General features: G+C 38.9%; 1 protein-coding gene across 6 annotated transcripts in view; it reads right to left on the bottom strand.

Moving 5' to 3' along the window:
* Positions 1-25,152, bottom strand: part of TOP2B (DNA topoisomerase II beta) — a 46,944-nt gene that overhangs the window by 6,148 nt on the left and 15,644 nt on the right. For all 6 annotated transcript variants that reach the window (XM_082193284.1, XM_082193283.1, XM_082193282.1 and 3 more), the window contains 28 exons: positions 24,221-24,366; positions 23,832-23,929; positions 22,161-22,373; positions 21,907-22,080; positions 20,923-21,024; positions 20,669-20,806; positions 20,143-20,281; positions 19,470-19,627; positions 19,213-19,338; positions 18,797-18,907; positions 17,953-18,058; positions 17,423-17,532; positions 15,703-15,795; positions 15,503-15,617; positions 15,187-15,308; positions 14,553-14,701; positions 12,474-12,705; positions 11,710-11,844; positions 11,416-11,616; positions 9,439-9,634; positions 9,232-9,323; positions 8,208-8,363; positions 7,823-7,906; positions 6,927-7,128; positions 5,725-5,901; positions 4,927-5,088; positions 1,828-2,041; positions 717-796 (listed from right to left, as the gene is read on the bottom strand). In XM_082193284.1, the coding sequence (XP_082049410.1) occupies positions 717-796; positions 1,828-2,041; positions 4,927-5,088; positions 5,725-5,901; positions 6,927-7,128; positions 7,823-7,906; positions 8,208-8,363; positions 9,232-9,323; positions 9,439-9,634; positions 11,416-11,616; positions 11,710-11,844; positions 12,474-12,705; positions 14,553-14,701; positions 15,187-15,308; positions 15,503-15,617; positions 15,703-15,795; positions 17,423-17,532; positions 17,953-18,058; positions 18,797-18,907; positions 19,213-19,338; positions 19,470-19,627; positions 20,143-20,281; positions 20,669-20,806; positions 20,923-21,024; positions 21,907-22,080; positions 22,161-22,373; positions 23,832-23,929; positions 24,221-24,366 (4,031 nt within the window). The remainder of the gene's footprint in view (positions 1-716; positions 797-1,827; positions 2,042-4,926; positions 5,089-5,724; positions 5,902-6,926; positions 7,129-7,822; positions 7,907-8,207; positions 8,364-9,231; positions 9,324-9,438; positions 9,635-11,415; positions 11,617-11,709; positions 11,845-12,473; positions 12,706-14,552; positions 14,702-15,186; positions 15,309-15,502; positions 15,618-15,702; positions 15,796-17,422; positions 17,533-17,952; positions 18,059-18,796; positions 18,908-19,212; positions 19,339-19,469; positions 19,628-20,142; positions 20,282-20,668; positions 20,807-20,922; positions 21,025-21,906; positions 22,081-22,160; positions 22,374-23,831; positions 23,930-24,220; positions 24,367-25,152) is intronic.

Raw genomic sequence — 25,152 nt, 5'->3', positions numbered from 1 at the left:
ACACATAAGATCTTAATGTTTGAAATATGCTACCTCCCATTCAAGCTTACCAGCATTCACTTAATTCTAAGATTACACAGTTTGTGCCTTTGAATGGGTGACTCCTTCCTGACCCCCACAGTGGCAGATAATGGGTGGGTACTTAATGGGGAGAAGTGGTTGGCTTGCTCAGCACTGGATTGCACACCAAGTTGCCCACCCCTTGAGAAACCAGTGCAAGTTATTTATTATTATTATTTATTGAATTTATATACCACCCAATATCCCAGAGGTTTCAGGGCGGTTCACAGAACAAGCTGAAGCATTGTGTACTTCATACACCACTGTCCTGGTCTTCTTATAATCTAGCAACCCTTTTATAGCTTGTCACATCTCAGAGATGGACCGCAACAGGGCAGACCTACCATTTTCCGGGACATGGGTTCTGTGAGGGGGTTGGCATCTGGCATGAGCACAGTGGCAGAGCTTTTTCAGACAGCTTCTAAGCTTTTTGGGAACAAGACTAGCACATTGCATACTAAACATCTTTTGCTTCCTTCATGCTCGTAGAATTCAAAGTTTTGAAATCTTGGCGGCTGACTGCCTGACTGGAAAATGATCGCTCCTTGAGGTATGCAATTTGAGGCAGATCTAAGGAATTCATATATTCCAAGCACATTGCTATCTTCGTAGATATATCAGAAATACTATATTAACATATATACATATATACCTACCAATATTGGCTTTCCGGGAATAAGAAGGAAAGGTGAAGAGGTTGCCGAAGTCTTGATTGGTCTTCTCTGGGGAAATCTTCCTGTTGTAAAAATGAAAACTTAAGTATCTGTTGCACCATGCACTTGAGACCATTAGTTACTTTCACAAGGGCAGAAGCTCTGCACAATTTGCAAACACATAAGTCCAATGCAGGTCACCAATCATGGATCCTGATTCACCACTTCATAAAGAGTCCAACTTGACTTGCGCCAATTCGTAAGCACTGTCTGATTCAGCTTGGGGCCTGAAGTTACCCAACCCCTGCCCACCCCATTCAGTAATGGGAAAACCAAACTAGATCCAAAGACTTGGGTGCTGTACACACCTGAATTTTATCTCTCTCTCTCTTCCCGTTCCCCCACCATTACAACCAAATAAAGAATCCTTTTTTTATTTTTGGCCAGAATTATATTAAATTTGCAGGCAAGGTTTCTCTCTTTCTGATGGCTTGAATCTTGCTAAAATTAGCAAGATAGGATAGCTACAGTTGTTGTTTTTTCTCAAGAGCAATGGTAACAGTTCTGTGGCGTGAATCACTTAATCTCTCCTACCATTTGGGGGGCAGCTGGCCTGAAAATTGCAGCCATGAGAGAGATGGCATTTGGGATTCATCCAAATCCAAGGCACACCTTTTTAAAGACATGCCTAAACAGGGACAGGAGTTGTCAAGCACCTGACAAGCCACAGTAGTTGGCTGTTGGGTATTAATAATGCAATACTGGGCTATTCCACAGAAAACGCATATTAATAGGTACAGATGAGAATCCAAGTTTTTAAGGCAAAGTGGGCCATCCACATGTTGTGGACTACAACTCCCATAATCTGTGATCACTGGCCATGGTGTGTGGGGTTGATGGAGGTTGTAGACTAGAACATTTGAACAGCACCAAGATGGTTTGTGCCTGGTCTAAGGATTTTTATCAAAGAGTGCCTCAATGGCATGTATCTTCACATTTTAAAGGACAATAAGGCTAAGGTAAACACACCAGGGAGGACTGGCCACTTCTTCAAACAGGTAGATTTGTTCTCGCATATTTGTCAGACACACTTTCTTGAAGTTACTGAACTTACTCTGGAGAAGGTTTCGATTTGACTGGGGAGAAGTCATATTCATCCTTTTCTAGACCATCCGAGGGCTCAAATTCATCTTCTCTGTCATTGATGATGGGAGATGTTTTTATTTTCAGTTCATCTAGATCATTATTATTGTTAGCATCTTCGTCACCCTCACCCTCACCATCATCTTCCTCTTCTGAGAAATCAAAGGTGTACTTCGGCCTTTCAGCTGTGAAGACAGATAATGGCATCAATATTTATTTGTTAATTTCTACATTGCACATTCTAGGAAATGTCAACCCTAAAGTGTCTGATGCAAGATACCATGCATACCTTAAGAAAATGACAAACATGGAGGGTATGGCAGCTTAGAGAAAGATGAACGGGTAACTTTTCCCATAAGGGATAAAGACTAGCAGCCCATCCATGGGGAGACACTAATGATCTGTAAACAACAAAGAAATGAACTACACTGCAATCTCCTCTAAAGGAAAGCTACCAGAAAGCTCTCTGGTAAACGCACATACAAAACTAAGTAAACATTCCTTGATGGAACTGTGCCATCTATCTTGACAAAAAGGACCGTCTCTCCCCATACAAACTGACCCAGACCCTGCGCTTGTCATCTGAGGCCCTTCTCTATGCTCCCAGATTGTGAAATGGTCTCCCCAGAAAGGTTCCCCTGGCGCCATCACCACATGTCTTCAGACACCAGACAAAAACATTCCTCTTTATCAAGACCTATGGCTATTAAATAATCTATGGCCTGTGAAAGTGGGGAGGGGATGGAACTGTTATTATTATTATTTTACTATTAGGCCATCCGTCAATATGCTTTTTACTGTTTTTATCATGGGTGTTTTGTAATGTGTTTCTAATGTACAACACCCTGAGATCTTTTGATAAATGGCTGTATATAAAATGAAATAGTAATATTTCATAATTGTTGCATCAGTTTGCAAAGGACTGTAAGGGGGCGAGGGCTTGAGGGTGGTGCATTACTTCTGTTTCTGGTGCTTCCTTTCCTAGCATTGGCTTATTTGTCTTCTTTATTCCTTTGGGTTAATTGATCTAGCTGGGTGTTGCTTCAACTGCTCTGGACAGCGCTCTAAACCAATGGTGTGCTTTAACTGCTGGCCAATTGCCAGTGAGATGATTTTCTGACTATCCAATCAGGTTTCAGCCTAGGCCTATTTACAATAAAGGGACAGAGACCACTCCCTACTTGATTAATGGTCAAATCACTTCCACCTTCAATAAGCTTGATATTTGGGTTAATAAAATGTGATTTGCCTCTTTAAAACGGGTTTTGCTAGTTGCCACGGTGAGCTAGGCATTTTCTGCCCAGGGCACCAAAACACATGTGAAGAAAAATAAAACTCAGACAAACAATAAGTAGTTTTGTGCTGAAGGCAGCCCTGTTTAGGGAAGTTTTTAATGACCGGTGCTTTAATGTATTTTTAATCTTTGTTGGAAGCCACCCAGCCAGATGGGCAGGGGAAGAAGAAGAAGAAGAAGAAGAAGAAGAAGAAGAAGAAGAAGAAGAAGAAGAAGAACAACAACAACAACAACAACAACAACAACTTGCCATTCATTTTGTTTCACCTGGTGGCAAGAAAGCAGCTCCATAATGGCCCCCTGAAAAACCACTTCTGTTTTTAGACACTGGTTAAAACCACGGTAAACTATAAAGGCTTTTAGCGGGGTTTTGAATCCCTTGAGTACATTTTCCGTTAGTGGTTTTAAATGTAATTTGATGCTGTTGATGACTGTTTTGTTTTCTGCTCTTGCTTTCTTTTGGGTTTTGACACTTTTTTGAGTGAGTTGCTTCTGCAATTTAATCAAATTGTAAGCCATCTTGAAAATCAAGCTTAAGAGCACACACACACTCACACCCTGCATTGGCTGTGAGTCCTGGAAGACCTGCTCCCTGCCTTGCAGGCATTTTTCCACCTGGCTGGGAGGGTGCGGCTGACTCCACCTACAAAAGCAAGCTGAACAGACTCTTAGACTGGGGTGTTGCAGAGGTGGGGGTGGTTTGTTGCTGTTATTTATATTTTTTGCATCTTTATTTTAGATCTTATGATTTATGTGGCAATTGTTCAATTTGTTTGTGTGCTTTTTGATGTTTTATTTATTGTTTATGACCACTTTTGTTATACTTTGAATTATTTATTTTTCTCATGTTCTAAGCCGCCTTAAGCATCATTTTAACTATGGCAGCATACAAATAAAATTAGGGATTCTGTATATACATATATGTGTGTACACACTTATAACTAGGGAGGTAATAAGATTCACTCAAAATCATAGCCTTGCCAAGTGCCAGGATGAGGAAGTGTCAGTATCTTGCCCACTGAGCATTTATTATCAAAAATAATTGTCTCTATGGGATAAGTGATATTCGCTTTGGTCCTTGGCATTGAAGTTTTAACCAGCTTGCATCACACCTATTTTCTCTTAATCCTGCCAGTGAAAGCATGTTTCCCAGGGGGGGGAAACTTGTTTCTGCATGTTTGGCTTGAATTCCCCGGCTAATTTTCTCCAATTAATCATTCAGTGGGTCACCTACATTTAAACATCTGTTTTTAAAAGTCCGTAGTTTGTATCCTGAGACCAAAGCTATGCAAAATATAAGGTACACTTTGATGTCGTGATAAACCACAGGTAACCATGGAAATAATACACCACAGCAAGCTTTAGGCTTGCACACTTTTCTCCTGGAGCATAAGCTGCGAAGATGAATTTGGAAGCTTTTACTTCTGTCAACCACCCAATAAACTGTGGTTGATTTTAGCTGTGGTTTGTTTGAAACCATGGTTCATGAAGCTGGCTTTTGAGAGGGAGGAGAGTCAAACCTAAGGCTGCGGCTCATACCCCACGGTTTGCATGATGCCCAAACACAGTCATCTGTTGTGCAATACCGTACATTTCAAGAAGAAAATTATGGTGAGCCTTTATTAAGGTATATTCAGTGGAAACCCTGTGCACACAAGCAGGTACAGTGGACAAGTATCCCTTGAAAGGAGCAGTGTCCCCCCTTTTAGCTAAATAGCTTTAGAAGGCTCTCATTGCATTCTGCACATAAACTGAAAAACACATTTCCATTATTACCTGCGGCTCTTCTAAGTAACGAGTCTCTTGGAATAATCACAGGTTCGTTTTCCTCCAAGTCACTTTCAGATTTAGATTCATCATCTGACCACGGGTTCCGTTTCTTCACTTTCTTCGCACTGGACTTTGTGGCGGAAGACGGTGTTCTTCTCACCCTAGGGCCTAGAATAAAATTTAATTCTCAGAACAGTAAAGAATCTTTTATTATGCGTACTCCCTACACAGTTTTTTAAATAACCCACATTAAAGAATTTTCATTTTCCAGGTTAATTATGTCGAAACACATTACCTCATTAAGCACTCCAAATACAAGATGCCAGTTTTGAAAATCATGTCATATAAAATGGTAAGATATCTACAAGAAAGTTGTCCCCTTTGCTCTTCACTGAATCCAAAAGAACTATTGCATTTGGCAAAACACCTGGCCAATTCACACCTTTCACGAGTCTATTAACCAAAAGGCAGGGCAACAAATAAGCCACACTAATCAGTATCAATGCTTCCCTGAGAACCATGGAGGCCACTTAACACTTAACACCGAGATGTGTAGTTCCTTTTTTTAAAAAAACAGTCATATATATGTCTATATCTATATCTGCAGCATATCTATGTGCTATTGCTTCAGGCATTACAGAGCAGTTCCGCACACTGAGTATTTGGCTGATGGTGCTTCTTGGAACAAGGCACTGTGAATCTAGACCCCACTCAATTTCTCCACATGAGCTTTCCTTCTGATATCCATGAATTCAGCTAGCGATGCTTCTTTGTGACATCCAAAGTCACTCTCTGTTTACTTACCAGGCTCCTTCTTCTCTCTCTTGGGCTTAGGTGTTTTGGCCACTGGGTTGGCCACTGGGCTGGCCACTGGGCTAGCCACTGGGACAGTGGTATTCAGCGAATCTTCACCAGCACCTTCGACTGGTATGCCACCAAACTCTTCATCAAATTCCAGTTTTATTGCTAGAGTATCCAGTTCTCCCTGGAAATTTAACCAAACGAATTAGGTCAATGTAATGGCTGGGTGTAATAAAGTTTGCTGAGCTGATGCAATATTCCAGACTCCTTTTAGGAACTTCAATTCATGTAGGGCTCTCTATCTGGTCCATAGGACTCCTCCCCCTCCCCCCAGGTCACAACCTTCACCAGTCTTACTCTCCCTGAACATTTCTGCCTGGCTGGTTGCCCAGATGGAGGCGCGCGCGCGCACGTGTGTGTGTGTGTGTGTGTGTGTAGAAACTAGCCTATTGTTGTTTCTCTCACTTTAGCCTATGCCCTCCCAAAGGTTGCCCAGATGAGAATGATGCCCTCAATCTGGGGGGTGAGGGGAACCCTTAGTCAGTCCAGATACTTCCAGGTTGGATTACTGTAGTGCACATTCCACAGGGCTGCCCTTGAAGTCTGCAAACTTCAATTGGACAAGGCAGCTGCCCGTGTTTTGCCTGAGGTTACCAGACTGGTTCATTTTATGTTAATCATCTACCAGCTTCAGTGATTGAATGGAATCCAGAAACAGATTGGCAAAGTTCTGGTTTGATCTTTATATCCTGATCCCAGGCCATTCAGGTCTCTATCAAGAATTGCCTCCTCCCATATGAACCTGTCCAAGTCACTTAATTCAGTCTTCAAGACCTTTTCTCTGTGTCCCCTTTAGCCAATGTGAATGGACCAACATGAGACATAGGGTGGTTTTGGTTGTAGTGCCCAAAATTTGGAACAGCTCCCCTTGACAGGGATGTCTGGCTCCTTAGTTGCTAAGTTGTCCACTTCTAGATGGGCACTGGAGATAGGCACTATGGGCATTTTAAATTATTTCCTCTTAATTGACTTTTGTTTTACCAATGCTTTTACATTTACTGTTGTTAGCGTTTTAAATTGATGTGTTTATTTAGCATTTCTGTAATTGTCTTTAAGCTGCCTTGAGTATATTTGATATAAAAAGCAGGGTATAAATTGTACAAAAAATAAATAATATATAAGAATAAGGAACAAGATATATTGACTTGCCTTCTTCTTTTTTAGCAGTTTCTTACTGGCATCAGCTTTCATAGCAGATGTAATCTGTGGAACTATTCTCCTACCAAATGGCGATGGCATCGTCTCTTCTAGGTGAAGTTTCTTCATCTTGGGCTTACCAACTTTGCCTTTAATAGGTTTTGCTGTCATGCCAGACAGGACATCTTCTCTTTCCTGTGCTTCTACTTTCTAAAAATAAACACAAATGAAAGAAAAATATAAACATCTCCAAAGAGGAACTATTACTACTACATACAGAAAATCTATGTCTGCTTGAAAAAAAAGAGAGTACAAAAAAGAGGTTAAACTAATGCTATAACTGCATTATGTCATCCAAGACAGGCAATACTAGCTACTAATCCTAAGGAATGTTTGAGTAATACATCTGAGTAATTTTGGACAAAGGCTTATGTAAAGCAAATGAAAGATTATTATTATTATTATTATCAGTGTTTGCAGAGATCTATGTAATTCCTCCCATGTCTTCAATTTGAAAACCAGTCAAAGCTTTTAAAAGAGAAGTATTATGCATGTAATGTCTTTGCCAAGAAACATGGGTAGACCACGTTACGAAACAAGTATGTAGGAAAATTGGGCAATAAATAAACAACTATAGATGCTCAAAGCTAAACATGCTGAACTCAAATGCAAAACCTACAGACTGGTGAAACCCCCTGGATTCTGGGTTTTCTGCCACAGTAACAGCTGCAGCAAATATATGTCTGAGAACATAGCTCTGAAGTGTAAAATTACACAGATCCTCATTTCACCTCTTCTGCCAACAGACTTTGATATATTAAAAAACAACAGTTTTGCTAGACTACTTGCTGAAACAAAAACTATGTTGACAAACTGAAACATTAATCCTTGATGCTGTACATACATCAAGCTCTTCTACAAAGGCTGCTAAATCTTCTTTCCAAAGGTCTGAAGGAGATTTTCTCTTGAGGTCAGCAAGATCCTTTCCCTTCAAGGTGACAAATACAGAAAGGATTTTTGAACAAACATATTCTGGACATCCAAGATAAGCAAATGTTAATGAAACAAAACTAGGACAGTGACTATACAGTAATCTTCATGCAAAGATCTGTACATAGTACCTTTTATATACATATGTTTGATCAATAGCATTGTAATGGTGAAACCAATGAGCAAATTCTGAGACACAAGTTTGGGTTTGGGGGAATAAATTTTAGAATTTAGAATGCAGCTGCACATACATCAGACTAGGAAGTACTTTCCGGTCAGGAACTCTGAAAGATACCTACTTTTGTGTCCCGCTGCTTAATGATTTCTTCTACTTTCTCTTTAGTAAGACACCACAAAGACATATTTAGGATGTAGTTGAAATCTGGGCCTGAGGTAGATCCGGAAGAGTCGGAACTGTCATCATTGAGGTTCTGCATTTCTTCCTCTTCTGCTGCCTAGAATAATAATAATAATAGTTATGCTGCTATTCATATATCCTACGGCTACAAAGGGGTATACTTAAAGACTTTGTATTTTATTTAGGTTAAATTTCTACAATACTGGTGATCTACAGAGGGGAAGCTCAAGGAATCCTGGTAGGAGCAAAATAAATAAATAAAATGAGGAAAAAATCATAGCATAGTATCCAGGACACAAAGTTCCAAAGCTGCTATAATGTGCAGCTAGAAACACACAAATCTCTCTACAATACAGCAGTGGGTTCTCAAACAAACTAACTTAAAATGTCTTAAAATTACTGTGGCCTACGAGTTACACAATGCCCCTGTTTTAGGGGCAGAGTTACTCATGTAATTGTGGCAGATGGAGGCAGAGTTTGGCATGATCAGAAGAGAATTATTTACATGATTTTCTACAGACATCTCATTCATCTTTGGAAACTGCTTATTTCTTTGCCAGAGCATTTTCATTGGGAGAAGGAGTTCTGCCACTCAGCTTGAGGTACTGATACGATAATCTCCGGCTGTAGTCATTCTACATCTCTCATTTTCCCCAGCCATCATGGTCAATGGCCAGGGATGATGGGACATGTAATCCAGGAAATAGTTTATGGAGCTGTACAGAAATAGCAAACAGCTATGTGGCAAAGACCAAAGTCAACAATGTAATTTCTCTAAGATAATAAACATCCAGCCAAAGCTGTATGTACAGCTTGCATTGTTATAAATTAGTTAACTACTCATAATTTGGGACTAATTTAAGCTGCAATCATAAACATCCTCTCATACAGAAGGAAAGACTGAAGATTAATATTTTCCTTAAAAAATCTATTAGAGGGAATTGCTCATCACCTAAATAGTTTACCTTTTCTTGTGCTTCTTTCCAGGCTTTCACCGGGTCAGATTCATAGCCTCTCTGGACTAACATTTGAATCAAATCTCTCTTTGATTTATTCTCTATGTGAAACAAAAGAAAACAAATTACAATTTTTAAAAATGGTATGTTTCTATTTTCCTTCACTTACATCTTTATCAATTTCATAATGCACTTTAAATTTCACATGTTTCTTACCTATGGTAATTTTCCCTTGTATTTTCTCTAGAATAAAGCGAGCCTGATTGTTAAGCTTGGTGGATTCTGCCCCCAACATCCCTACAAGCCACTCCTTGCGCAAGCTGTAGTAGTTTAATCGTAAGTCAAAGAATTCCTTCAGAATATCTTGCACAGTTTCATACTTCTTCAGACACCCCATGTGATCAAATAGCACCTGCACAAATATAAAATGTTTGTTTTCTTTTTTTTAAAAAAAATAAGGTTTTATTAAAGCTTTTTTGTAATATAATAAAAGAAAACTAATCTAAATAAAAACAAAAACAGAGAGAAAAAGAGAAATGAAAACTCAGGGTCCTCTCTCAAAAGTAACTCTTAATCCTTGCCTAACACGAAAAGTTGTGGACTATCCCAACTCTCACCTGGGAGCTTTCCTTTCTTCTCCCAGTCTCTAACCCTGGAAGGTCTTCCCTTCCTAGCCAATGTTTGATTATTTCAACACTGCATATAGTTAAGTACGTACAAGGTATGTGAATATTTTATATGACTGCACATGCAACTAACGTGAAGGTAGTACAGCAAGCCTTTAAAGAATTCTCAATTCAGATTCAATTTTAATTATTTGAAATAAATTTTAACTAAGCTGGTACTGATAGTTTTTCTGGTCATTTAACAGGTGTCAGGGAACTGCCATCGGCTCAGAGGCAAGAAATAGAAGGGCAGTTGTGTTACAGGGAGCCTCAGAAAATCTTGCAAAGCAGCTCCTCTTCCAGAGAGGAGGAAAGCCCCACCTCCAGTAGAGAAGAGGTGCAAGGACCAGAGGATGCTAGTGAGAGCCTTAATGCTGCGCCTGAGCAAGCCGGAGAGGGGGAAACACGCCCTTGCCATCGCCCATCATGCACAGTAGTCTGAGGCACAGGGAGGGGCAGAAACGGTTGGGAGTAAGGAAACTTTTATGTTGGGAGAGGTACAAAAAAAGACCACCCCCGGATTCTGCTAGCGATTGAGCCAGACATGAGCCTTCGGGCTCTTCAATGTAAATAGTTTACACCAAAATAAAGCCTGTTAAACACAGGTCGGAGTCCTGCCTGCTTACTCTCGAGCAACCGCAACAGCACTCTGACAGCAGATCTTATTGCCAAGTATATATGAATTTTAATTTTTTGTCAAATTCAAGTATTTCATATTAAAATCATTATCCAAGTATAGAAGGACTTTGGCTTGACTTGCAATTCAGCATTCTATTTGTTTGTAAATAATTCATGCTGTTGAAAACAATAAGGTGATCAGAATGCAATTAGGTACATGTGTTGAGGATACAATCCTTTTTTCAAATTCAAATGGCAACTGAATTCCCATACCCACTTTCAAAGGGAGATAATGAAAGAGTTAAGAGCTCCCAATATTGCCAGGAGTTTGGAATTCTCAAATCTTGAGTAATCTCTTTAAAATTATAGACAAATCACCAGCTGAGTGAGTCAAAGTGTTTTTATTCTAAGATCACCTGAATAGGCATTGTCCAGGTTGTACAATTTTTTAAATGACCAGATATCAGACCCATCTGTACTTAATGTCAGATGTCAAAGAAATTAACAACTACCTGACGTTTAGAAGACATCTGAAGGCAGCCCTGTTTAAGCAAGTTTTTAATGACTGATGTTTTAATGTATTTTTAATCTTTTGTTGGAAGCTGCCCAGAGTGGCTATGGAAACCCAGCCAGATGGGTGGGGTATAAATGAATTATTATTATTATTATTATTATTATTATTATTAATAGGGGGAAATTACACTTTTTACACCAGATTTGTCTGATAAAAGTTTTGAAGTTAAGGTTTACCACCTCAAATTACTATTAGCCCCCTTTTGCTTTTTGTATTGAAGGAAATATGAAGGGAGGCATTTTAGTCACATGGTATACAGAATATATTGCTGCCACGGCAACAGAAAAATGATTAAAGTGCTATTAGTGCTGGTAGTCAAACATATAGAAAAGTTACCATAGAATTACAAGTTAAACTTGTCTGAAGCTTAAAGACTTTGTGAAGTCCAGCAGCCTCGGCCTGAGCAAGCTTTTCTTCGGTCATTTTCACAACAAATTTCACCGTTGTATCAGTGTGATACTCCTTGTAATCTGAAATTAATGCTGGTGTTTTTTCCGTTCCATTCAGCATCGGCTCTAACACCTGTTCTTTGTAAACCTATACAGACATTTAAAAAGGAGGGGAAATAGTTATTTAAAAGGGGGGGGATTACAAACGTTCAAAACCAAAAATCATCTTAAAAGTACTCACCTGAGTCCATGTTCGAACTGGAAGCTCTGTGATTTCCACTGTGTTCCTGTCAACCACAAATATTTCCCCACTCACTACATATTGATTCTGACCAAGTTCCTGGATCATTCCTTTGAAGTTTTTGTAGTTTGGAAGCTGTAACGTTAAGGATTATTTGACATATTAGCAACATGCCCCCTAGAAAGCCTTGGTAAAGTTTTCTTTATTTCTAAGAAACTAAAATATTGAGTGATGCTCTATCGGCATTTAAAACTAAAATGATGTCCACCTAGAAACTAGCAGTATAACATTATTTCTGTGGGCAAGTCCAGTCCAGCAATTCCTCCGTACAAAGCTGCATGAAGGTACCACAAGGAGCAGTTAAAAGTTAGGATGAATCATGGCAGCCATCGTGGCTAGACCTTTTTCTAGCAGCCACAGCTGTGGAAACTGCAGAGGTGCCCCTTTGCGTATCACCTTTCCACTCCAAGTCTGAAAGTTACTCTAGAGAAACCCTAGTGAAAATTTGCCAGCTTTCCTATATGTGAGGACATCTTTGCTAAACATGGATCATGGCCAATTATTGAATCATTTGGTGACTAAAGAACTTCAATTTTAGTTCTGCAAATTTTAAAATTTCTTTGAGAAAACACATTCATCCACAATAATACCATATTTTGTCAAGACGGAATAAGAATAAAATAAAGGCATATGAGAGGGGTCACGAGTTTGTCTTCTTTATGAAAGCATTATAATATATTGGCCTGCAGTGAACATTTCATTACCATAGGATGTGGGTCCAACCCGTCCAACATTCTTCTGACGTTGTTCACAATTTCTCTGGTATCGTAGTTTGGAATTTTACATGCCCATCCGGTTCCGATGCCCTCGGCACCATTTACTAAGACCATGGGAATTATGGGAATGTACCATTCAGGCTCCACACGCAAGTTATCATCATAAAGGAATTTAAGCAGATTATCATCCACTGTAGGGAAAAGCAGCCTTGCTAAAGGGCTTTAAAGAGAAAGGAAATAAAGAGGTTTTTTAAGTTAATAAGTTATAAACTGTTCTTTTTATTGCACCAGCCGAGAGCATCACGGTTCCTCTAATATACTGCACAGCATTCTCAGTAAACAATAATGCACTCAACAGGATGCCTGTGCATGTATAAGAAGCCTCTAAAACAGACTTTGAGGTACAGCCTTGTGCATAGTAAAGAATGTTTTTCGTCTCTTTGAAATCCGTTAGTATTAAGTGCACTTAAACTGGAATTTGCTTAACACCAAATCAGGCCACTGGCCTATCTAGTTCCATACTGTCTACCTTCACTGGAAGCAGCTCATGGAGACACCAAAGATTTCTGTCTGCTTATCATCTGAGTTGTCATCGTTATATTTGTTTTAGCATTCAGGATATATTTTTAGCTCAATATTTTCACAGCAGAACACTACTTTGATACCATAGCTCACTGTCACTGCACCTACTAAACATATACCAGAGATATTATGCAAGCAGCCTGTGACAGATAAAAAAGTAATCTTTAATTCCAAATCCTACAGTTCTGGGAAATGTTATTCAAAGTGAAATCAGTATCATTTTACTGTTGCTTGTTCCTATAACATTTCATCTTTTTCTCTCTTCATTCGTTGGTCTGGTTTGCCTGTAATACTTAACTAGGATTTCCTTAGCCTAATTATGGTTTGTAGGAAAACCCAGCAGACAAACATAATTTGTGTTCCACCAACAAACCACAATGTGAAGCCATTGTATATTTTAACTATAGTTTGATGTTAAGTCCAAACTCAACCCCAGTCTTGCTTTACCATGGTTTGAACCAGACAGAGGGCCTTCTCGGTAGTGGCGCCCACCCTGTGGAATGCCCTCCCTTCAGATGTGAAGGAAATAAGCAGCTATCCTATCTTTAAAAGGCATCTGAAGGCAGCCCTGTTCAGGGAGGTTTTTAATATTTAACACTGTACTGTTTTTAACACTTGATTGGGAGCCACCCAGAGTGGCTGGGGAAACTCAGCCAGATGGGCGGGGTATAAATAATACATTATTATTATTATTCCAGCACCTGGTCCCAAACCCTAGCAAGTTATAAAGGCACAGGAAAAAGCAGTTGGAAAAGAAATCTCACTTTAGAGAAGTAAGCCATTTGTTGCTAGCTCATCTGTGAGCCAACCTGTGAGCACACCAGAATTAAAACAAATGGCTTAGTGTTTAGGCTCGAAGTCCCAGTGTGTCACCAGGAGCTAAAGATATTAACAAGTAAATGCCGGGGGGGGGGGGACTGGGAAAACTGCTGCAGCATGTATGTATGTATGTATGTATGTATGTATGTTATGTCTAACTTCAAGGGCACAATCTGGCAAAAGAAAAGTCAGACTGCAAAATGGGATTTAGTTGCAAAAAACTTTTGGTGCCTTATGCCCAGTGGATATATACGCAGTGCTCTGCTACAATGTGTGAATGCCAAAACACGTTTCACCCACTGAAGTCAGAGTTTAAGCATTAAACAGCAGAAAGTCAAGAGTTCCAGAGTTATTAAATGTGGGTCTCTTCTTTGGGAAAACAGGAGGCCTTTGTCTCAAATGAAATGTAGTGAACAAACTATTCACTTTTTCTAACCACTACATATTAGGAAATGGAAGGAATGGAAATGTAATTAGCTAAAAAGAAATCGAGCCACTTTTACAATTAGGCTCACATAGTTTTGTCAACAATCCATGAAAAGTTGCAAGTGGCTTGAAATACTCATTTAATTAACTTTAGCTATCTCCCTCAATCACAAATATACACTGACAATCTGTACCACCTAAATAAGACTAGTTCCACTTGCGCGTTGAACAAAAGTTTACCTTAGCATAGTGAAAATGTAACGAGGACTTGCGGCATCCTTGCCACCATGAAGCCTAGTACCAAACTGACCAATAGGCTGCAGTAAACTGACATTGTTACTTCCAACGAAATTCTGAGCCAAGTTGACAACGGTCATCATCAAAGCTTGCTGGAAGAAAATGTTTAGAGCATTGATACTACTGCAACACATTTTCCTCACCAAAAACTAACCTACAAACGAGTGTAGAATAAATTACTGACATAACTAGCAAATGGCCCATCAAGTTGGGGAAGGGGGCACAATATCTAAGGACCATCACTGTTTTAGGAACTTCTTTCCCTAACACATTCACCATCCCAGTGTCACCACATCCTCACCAGAAATAAAAAATGCTAATCTGAGTCCTGCATGATCTGCAACAAATCTATAGCTTTGGTGATGAAGAGAGTGATGAGAAAGTGGGAGCTGAACTGAGAGTCTTCTGTGCTCACTCATCACTGAAACCATCAGAGATAAAGCAAGGAGTGAGGCTAGGCCTACTTTCGAGAACTTGCCTTTCCCTGCCACCCCAAACCAACCATTTTGCAAAACTAAATAAGTGATAGGCAAGGCACAGACAATTTCACTCCTCCTCTTTTTCTTCTCATACTCACCTCTCCATGATGGTACGCTGACATCTCAGCAATAGAACCAGCCAGCTGAGCAACTTTAACTTCACGCTTATCATTTCTTTTAAAACAAGTGAACAAAACCTTGCGTTGTCCTGGTTTAAAACCTGTGTTGAAAAATCAAGTTAAAAAAACACTTTTTGGGGAATCTGCACTCTTAACGAATAGAACAAAAATACCCCGTTCAATAATTATATGCTTGAGAAACAAAGTTTAAAGGATTTCCACACCTCTTCTTCAAAATAATGGCATCTTCAAAATAAATAGAAGAAGATGCTATATTCCATGAAGGTTCACTCACCATCAACAAGGGATGGAATGGATCGCTCATTGTCCGAGTTGGAGAAAAGAATCAACTCCTTGTTGATGAAGTCATTGTAAGTGAGATGTTTTGTTGCTGTACCATATAGAAATTGCTAAAATAAAGAGAAGCTATTATTACTTTAACATCAACAGAAATAACATTTGCAACTCCATCTTAGTTCTGTACAGAAACATTACCTCTGGTAATCCATGTAATCGACGCTGTCGTCTATCTTCCATGAAATTTGTCAGCCACTCTTTTCGGTCATCAATTTTTTTCTTACTGAAGGCCTACAAACATTTCACATGCTATAATTAGATAAAGCACAACTAGGGGGGGGGGGGGAATGCTGCAAGCTATAAAAGAGAGACAATTGTGCACATGGCCAGAAGGTGGTGAATATGGTTTCCATGTTAGCTTGACAGACCTACATTTCTGATCCAGACCTGATATAAGTTAAACAGCCTTCCTTTAAAATAATACTTTTAGAGGGGAATCTTCTACTGTCTGGCTGAGTTAAATTCAGTCCAGCAATAACCTTAGACCAGCAATATCATGAAACATAAGGAGTGCAAGAGTCTGCTTTTTAAACAATGCAACATGATTGAAGCAACCTCCAAGATGTCAGAGTATCTTAAATATTGGGCTGACTGAACTTGACTGTTGCAGTCTCTCTATGAGCTATTTTATCAATTTTTAATGCCTGTGTGCACTAATTTTCTGCAGTTTTTTCCTGCATGTCTTGCACGCTCTATCAAGGTGATAAAACAGAAATAAGGAGGCAATGAAGGATAAATGATTCCAGTACTAACAAACATAGTAACGTGGAAAATGTTTGTCAACTCTGTGTCTACAGTTTTTCCTCCGCCCAACATTACTAGACCTGTATCCTAAACAATTATTGTTTATGTATTTGAAATTAAATACTTTACAAGTAGGAACCAACAGGAGAGGAGAATAGTGAACTAGAAGACTGCCTCCTGGGATGCGTGCCATAGCCTTCTTCCCAAATTATTCTGCATGGTGGCTCCTTACATTGGCTGAGCATGATGTGAGCTGCATTTGCAAGCCATATAGCCAACCCAATGTCCTCCCCCCACCCCAAGCTTCACTTGTTTTCTACTCAGCAGGTACAACTTATCGGCACACTTACACGCATCTCCTACTGTGGGAACCTTGAAGTCATAGTAGATAGATCAATCGAAGAGTCAACTCAATGTGGTAGAGTATTATATATTTAAAAACTGTATGAATTCAGGATTAATAGCAAACTAACTAAAGCAACGGCACGCAGGTGGCGCTGTGGGTTAAAGCACAGAGCCTAGGACTTGCCGATCAGAAGGTCGGCGGTTCGAATCCCCGTGACGGGGTGAGCTCCCGTTGCTCGGTCCCTGCTCCTGCCAACCTAGCAGTTTGAAAGCACCTCAAAGTGCAAGTAGATAAATAGGTACCGCTCCGGCGGGAAGGTAAACACCGTTTCTGTGCACTGCTCTGGTTCGCCAGAAGTGGCTTAGTCATGCTGGCCACATGACCCAGAAGCTGTACGCCGGCTCCCTCAGCCAATAAAGCGAGATGAGCGCTGCAACCCCAGAGTCGGTCACGACTGGACCTAATGGTCAGGGGTCCCTTTACCTTTTCCTTAACTAAAGCAACAAGTGTCCTAATGATACTATATATAAATTATATGAACGATATTATATAATTTATATCCAGAGTACAGTTCTGGTTGGTTTCACAAGAGTTAGGAAAGACACAGAAACAGAAATCTAAAATGATCAAAGGGCTGGAATGCCATCCAACATGGGAAAAAATGTTTGGGGCTTTTAGTGGAAAGAAGTTCACTAGACAGAGTTCTATATAATTACATATGGCAAGCAGATAACAGACAGCAAGAAATTAGTGCAGGAGGTTATTTACCAATGTAATGGCGGCATCATCTTCAGGACCAGCATATCGAAATAAAATTCGATGTCTCTCCATATCTGCAAAATATTCTTTTGCTTCTTTAGAAGTGCTGGTGCCCAAACCTACCCCAGAGACAAAGAAAGAAAAAATGCCAGTTTAGTCCATCTTCCATCTCAACCTTTTAAGAAATTAATTTTAAAGCTACTTGAGGACATCCTAAGAGGCAAAAGATAAAACAGCTTGCCACCAGTCAATAATTACACTTGAAGAAATCCGAAGGTCAATTTAGCTGAAGTTAGTAACGACTAAGTCTCACTGAACGCACTGAGAGTAGCTATGTCTCAACTAACTATTCCATTGGTTTTGAGTTGAGGCTATGATCCTATACCTGCTTACCTGAGAGTAAGCCCCACTAAACTCAGTTGAACTTACTTATGAGAAAACATGTAAAGACCGGGCTGTTAGTTATTAATAAGTTTTACTGGACTGGATCTCAAAGGATTTGGCACTTGGCTGTTGGGCAAGGAAGTTAAAACACAAACCTTTGTAGTACTTTATTTTCCACGCTTTATGGTTCTCCATATGTTTTTTCCATTCATCAAATTCAGGAATACTATAGAAGGCAAGTTCCTGTTTATTTTTGCTTGCCTTAAAAACAAAAGGTATACAAGTTAGATCCTGCAACTATTTTTTTATTCAAGTTTATGAAAATTACATTCAAAATAGATTGCTGTGGGCGCAGCAGCTCGCCCGCCATCTCTCTCACACATTACAGCTAATGATCAGTACACAGCTCCCATACCCCCATTAATCCTTCTCTCTTCCTGCACCACAAGTTATTTGAGGTCCAGGTCTTAAGGTACTGGATTGGGGAAGAGAAGAGGCCTAGATGGAAATATGGGAGATGTGTTCAGACTCTTCCCAATAATGTCCGGACAAAATACTTCTTCCAGTGCTTGTGATTCTATCCTCATGCAGCGAATGCCTGTGTCAATGCTAAATAAATCACAGTTCCAAACATATTACAGCATTTGTACAAAGCCTCAATTTGATAAACAAATGGAACTCTCTAACCCAGAGTTCCCTTTCCAAATTCCCCAAAGTCAGAAGAAAAAATAAAAGGCAAGTTAGTTCTACCACTTCTTTCTATTTCAACTTTTCACATTTTTCTTTTGTTGGTATATGTATGTATCTGAGTTTATTCTCTTTCTTTTTGTCACTTTTTGGTTTAGGATATCATTCAACTCAGTAAGGTATCTATTCCCTGAATATATATATTTTTACTACATAGAAGGATGTTGTTTTGAAAATGTTTGACATCAGAAAAGAACATGATTTTTTTGTCCCTGTATGTTTAAAATTAGTGTCAGAAGAATGTGTACTTACCTTTACAATTGGAGTGATGAATTCTTCAAGAAATCCATGTTTCAGAAGGGAAGGCCAATTATGATGAATAAAATTGATCAGCAAGCCTTTAATGTGAGATCCATCCTGATCCTAAATATAAAAAATAAATGAAATGTCAAAGCTAAACAAAGGCAGAAGTATTTTTAATTTTTGTTTTATTTTAAACTCATTTATACCCCACCTTTCCCCCTGACAGGACTCAAGGGGGCTAAACAAATATGAATGTCCGAATCACTAAGGAGCAAAGAGGGGGTGTTGCCAAGGTGGTGTGAAATAAAGGCTGAGAGGCAGCCAGGCAAGTGATATGAAAAGTAATACAGAGATGATAAGGAGAACAGAATTATGCAACGTGGCAAAGTGGGATGGGTTGTTTGAATTCTAAAGCTTTCACTGACCTGATCAGTCATGATCATTATTTTGCCATATCTTAATGTTTTCAGAGACTCTGGATCTTCATAACTTTTCTTGTATTGTAGACCTACAATTTTTATGATGTTGTTAATTTCTGCATTTTCCATAATCTGTGTAGAAAGTAGAAATGGAGGCAAGCAACAGTTTAGCATGTATCTATTACACAGAGACATACATATGTGTGTTATATGTGTATTATGTATACACTCATTAGCCACCTTCTTAAATGGTGTTTCCTTACCTGTTTGTGAGATGCTTCTCGAACGTTGAGAATTTTGCCCCTGAGTGGAAACACACCATATCTATCTCTTCCAATGACACCTAAGCCAGAGACAGCTAAAGATTTGGCAGAGTCTCCCTCAGTTAAAATCAATGTACAATCCAAGGAATGTTTGCCACCTTCAAATTGGGAGTGGGGGGGGGAGGGAGGGAGGGAGGGAGGGAGGGAGGGAGAGAGAGAGAGAGAGAGAGAGAGAGAGAGAGAGAGAGAGAAATTAAGTTGACGAAATCTTCAGCCAAGACTATATGCAGGAAAGCAACACACAGTTAACTCAATTTTTTAAAAGCAACTGATGACTGAAAAGGCAGAAATGCATATTTGACATGGTTTGCTTCTTTTAATCAACAATTATATAAGAAAGTGTTTCAAACCCTTTGTCCAGAATTAATCTTTCAGTGGCAAACAATATAAAGAGGAAAAGAGAAGCTTGCTTTAACATAATTGTGCACAGTGTGAAGACATTAATGCTGAAATAGGGACATTTTTACAATGCATCAGGAAAATGTATTTGCTCAAAGGGAAAATATATTTGTTCAAAATTTTGAATATATGTGTTGGTCATTTAGTGTTTTTATTAAAAAATAAAATGCATATTTTATACAGGTAACTATGCTAGAAAACAGTTTGCTCTTACCAGCGTCATTAGCATCATCGAGTTTTGGAATGCCCTTAATTTTGCTGTGTTTCACTGATGAACATTTTTTGTTCAGCTGTGTTTGTGCCTTGAATTTCACCCAATTCAGGATGCTTTCTACAATACCACAATTAGAGGCCTGTAATACAAAAAATAAAAAAATAAAAAAATCAGTGTCATTCTTAGGAATACAAAAAAAGGTTCACACTGAAAAGAAAAAATATACTGAAGTGTCAGGATCCATTTCTCTCCAAGAATGATGTATTGCATCACAAAAGCAGTGTCAAAATTTATCTTGTGTAAAATAACCTTAATATTTTATTTATTAAAAAGGGTATTTTACAAGCAAAACCAGGAAGACTCTGGTAATTCATTACTTTCTATTCAGCCACATTAACAGTCATTTCTGAACAGTCAACACTGTCATACTTGAAAACCATATAAATCTGAATGTCATAGTTCCCTTCCTTCATGCAAAGAGGACTGCATTTCCCATAAATATATCAAATAAATATGCAATACTTACTGCTTTGAAAAACTTCTCTGATAATTGGCATTTGGACCCAAAACTTTTAGGCTGAAGTGTCATGTTCTCCTTCGTTTGAGAATCAAAAGACGGGTTCTCAATGAGGCAATTAATAAAAACCCATATGTGGTTCTTTACCTGTTCAAAAAGCAAACACACAAACAATAAAGGAATCAAAGATGCTGAAATGATAAACCTTTTTATCTGAAACGAGGACAGACCAATATTTTTCTCTGAAGCGGGGATCAACTTGCCTGGAATGGTTTCACTGAAACGCCAGCTTTGTTCTTTTTCTTCACCACCTCTATCAATTTTCCAACAATTTGATCTACAACATAATCAACGTGCCTACCACCCTTAAAATTAAAAATAAAAGGAAGTCAGTAAAGAGAGAGAATTAAACTTTAGAATTACTAATTACTAATGTATCTGTAGTTTCCACAGGAGGGACAAAGAAATAAGATACCCAGAAGTGTTTGCTCTCTCTCTTTCATATTCTAACATCTCTAAACTAGTAAAGATGCATGTATACACATACACCACAAGCATTCTCTCATTCGCGCGCTCTCTCTATATATATATATTTCAATTCCATGAACTGCATAAGACAGCTTAAGACAGGCACCCCCAAACTCGGCCCTCCAGCTGTTTTGGGACTACAATTCCCATCATCCCTGACCACTGGTCCTGTTAGCTAGGGATGATGGGAGTTGTAGTCCCAAAACAGCTGGAGGGCCGAGTTTGGGGTGCCTGGCATAAGATATGTGAGAGCACAGGATGTTACAAATTACCAAACCTGGAATACATACCACGGGCATAGTTCTGTCTTCCCAAACTTGGTGCCTTTCAGACATTTTGGATTCAATATCCATCAGCCTCAGCCAATGGTATGGGATAACAAGAACAGTCATCCAAAACACCTGGAAGGCATCAGGTTAGGGAAGGCTGGCATTGCTAAAAAGTGTGAATGTTGCAATAAACTCAAAATAACCTAATCTCATAGACACTGGATGCAGCTATTCATGCCTTGTGCCAGTCTCTCACCTTTTTCGTCTACTAAGGAAATTTATTGCAAAATATTTAAACTGAATGTCTTCTTTAAAAAAATTGAACCGACATAGTGCTTGGGAATTAAATGTTGGACATTTTAAACACAGTAACATGACATTCATGAGTAGCTTAATGCCACATTTCCCTTTTACCAGTTCAACCACTGTAAATTATGTAAAACAACTCACCTTTGTGGTAGCAATACTGTTCACAAAGCTAATTTGCTGAAATCCTTTCTCACTTAAAGTGAGACATACATCCCAGCGTTCATTTGCAAGTTCATGGATAACTTTCAGAGCAACTCCAGTTTCATCCAACTTGTCTTTTACGTAAAGATCAACGTAACTACGAAAACCATTCACCTGTGATTTTACAAAATTAATTACTTACTGTTTTAAAGCACACAAATACAATTATGGAAATAATTTACTAAGCCTCTTACAGGTAGTTTCTTTCCATTAAACATAACTTTGACCCCTTTACATGCTCCTGCCAAATCATAAGCTCTTCTTGTCATAAGGGCCACAGTATCTTTGTCAAGTTTTTCCATCTTAAATTTAGCAAGATCTGGTTGGAATGTGACACATGTGTAGTCATCGCCTTCAAAATATTTTATTTTGGCATCAGAAGTCTTCATCATATTGTTCATCCAAGTCTTTGTTTAAAAATGAGAGAAAGAGAGAGGGAGTACATGTCAATAGCAATCTTTCTATATTCTACCAAAAAAGGTGCATAGAAGAATGTTGATTATTGTAATTTGCAGGTAAGTTAAATCTGTATTCAGGGGCAGTACAAAGAGCTTAAGCTTTGTCCTTCAAAAATAAAATAAATACCACCCCAACATGATTATAAGCAACAACATGGCAACTATAACGTAACTATTTCCTATGTCATAACTGATACTGCTATCAAATAACTTGATTGTGGGCCACTGCATCATTGATTCAGAACGATTATGGAGTGACTCCAAAATTAAATAAATCACAAAATTATTTTAAAAGTTTGCTAACCCTACAGGAATACTAGCAGTGGAAGTCAAACACAATTTCCGAACAATTTTTGTTTTTAAATTTTCCTGGAAAATTTCCTAGTGTGAATACATAAAAAATGTAAAGGACCCCTGACAGTTAAGTCCAGTCGCGAACGACTCTGGGGTTGCGGCGCTCATCTCGCTTTCCTGGCCGAGGGAGCCGACGTTTGTCCGCAGACAGTTTTTCCGGGTCATGTGGCCAGCATGACTAACCCGCTTCTGGAGAAACCAGAGCAGTGCAGGGAAACGCTGTTTACCTTCCTGCCAGGGTGGTACCTATTTATCTACTTCCACTTTGACGTGCTTTTGAACTGCTAGGTTGGCAGGAGCTGGGACCAAACAACAGGAGCTCACCCTGTTGTGGGGATTTGAACCGCCCACCAAACTTCTGATCAGCAAGCCCAGGGGTCAGTGGTTTACACCACAGCACCACCTGCAAGCGCCACCCGCAAATGTGAATACATAGAAGTTCATAAATTACAAAATAGATAGTTCAGTTAAACATTTTCATCCTATGCTGCAACATATCTGTAGCAGCAGATTTTAGGTGAAAAAACAATACATGGCAGATGCCATATTGAGAAGGCTAGAAATGAGGCTCCATTTTATCTCAAAAGATATGGTAATAGCTGTCCCTTTTTTAAGGGAAATTCCCTTATTCTGAATAGGATTCCTCACAAGAAAAGGGAAAAGTTGACAGCTATGAACAACAGCAGTGAAGAATATTTTCCTAAACCAGGCCAACCACCTTCTTGTGAGAAGATAAATCAATTTACACGCACACTGACCAGAAACTGAATGCACTGAAAAAGACGACACAGGGTTCTTCACAATAGTAGTTTTTGTTAGTTCTCCACTAGGGTTAAGACAATTAAGGAGAATCACACACGTTTCTATAGTTCTATGTTAGAACTTTTTCAAACAATGCAAAAATCCTTAAGATGCAAATGGACCAAACATCTTATTGAGCGAATTGGTATTTTCACATGAATTACAAATGGATATATTTTGTGCAATATAAAGCTTTTAAAAAGGGGATGTTTTTCAACCAAAGAGGGTAAGTCCAAAGGGATACCAGCATACCTGTTTAAAGCTGTGTTTGTACTCCTTGCAAGCAGTTTCAACTGTAAACTTTGTACTGAATATATTACAAAGTTTTGCACCATAGCCATTACGACCACCTGAAAAAACAAGGGAAAAACATTTAGAAAACAATTTATCCCAAAATTTTGCTTGTCCTACTAAACATTTCCTAATGATACTAAGTGTGCGCAAGGGATTCCAGTAAGCATACACATTATGTATTAATGAAGGACTAGGAACTGTCAGCTAGAGGAATGTCAAATTAAATCTTGCATATACTTTATTGCCAACCAAAGTATTTCCCTTCTATCAAAAATAAACCAATCATTACAAAATGATGACAACAAATTAGTATTAGTCCTCTAATAGGTCCTGAACAAAATGTTTACCTGTAACTTTTTTCTCATCATCATCATAATTGCTGGAAGTTAACAGCTGTCCAAAGATTAAGGCAGGCACATACATCTTTTCTACCTTGTGTTCCACAACTGGAATGCCTTTTCCATTATTCCAGATACTTATAATATTTGATTCACTGGAGATGTAAATAAATATTTTGTCAAAAAATATTTTGCCACACAATGTTGAATTTGCAAACACTTAAACACACACTGTTGCTGTCTCAATAGCAACAGGGAGAATTCCACTGTACCAGGAAAAGTGAGTACTGATCACACTGTACTCAATCTCTTTTCACAGAAAAGGTATCTACACATTTCCCCCATAATCTTACTTTAAAAAAGAAAAGAAAAAAGAAAGCTCAGGTTTCAGGGCACATTTCAGTCAAAATATAACAGTGTAACTCATGGATTTCACAAATACAAAGCCATCCTTAACCCAACCTTACTCAGTTTTCACATTGACTATAGCCTCAAAATACTTTACAGTCGTACCTTCGATCTCGAATGCCTTGGCTCCTGAACAAATCGGCTCTCGAAGGATCGAAACCCGGAAGTGAGTGTTCCGGTTTTCGAACATTCTTTTGGAAACCGAACGTCTGGTGGGGCTTCTGATTGGCTGCAGGAGCTTCCTGCAGCCAATCAGAAGCTGCGCTCTGGTTTTTGGATTGCCAAGGGGTGGAAAGGAGATAAATTTCCATCAAGTGGCAAGTTAAACTACTTGAATATATGGAACTAGTGAATATGACAGAAAAGAGCAGGGATAGAACGACCCAAAAGTTTAAAAAGGAATGGGAGATCTAGAGGCAATATTTAAAAGAACATTGTTCCCGTATTAAAACTTTAGAATGCTTTGAATAACTCTCGGAATTGCATAAGGTATAAAAAACACAAATAAGATATAATACAGGTTACGTTTTTTG

The sequence above is a fragment of the Podarcis vaucheri genome, assembly GCF_965113315.1.
Source record: "Podarcis vaucheri genome assembly, chromosome: 12".
Taxonomy (NCBI): Eukaryota; Metazoa; Chordata; class Lepidosauria; order Squamata; family Lacertidae; genus Podarcis; species Podarcis vaucheri.
This window is presented reverse-complemented; position numbering and strand designations above follow the sequence as displayed.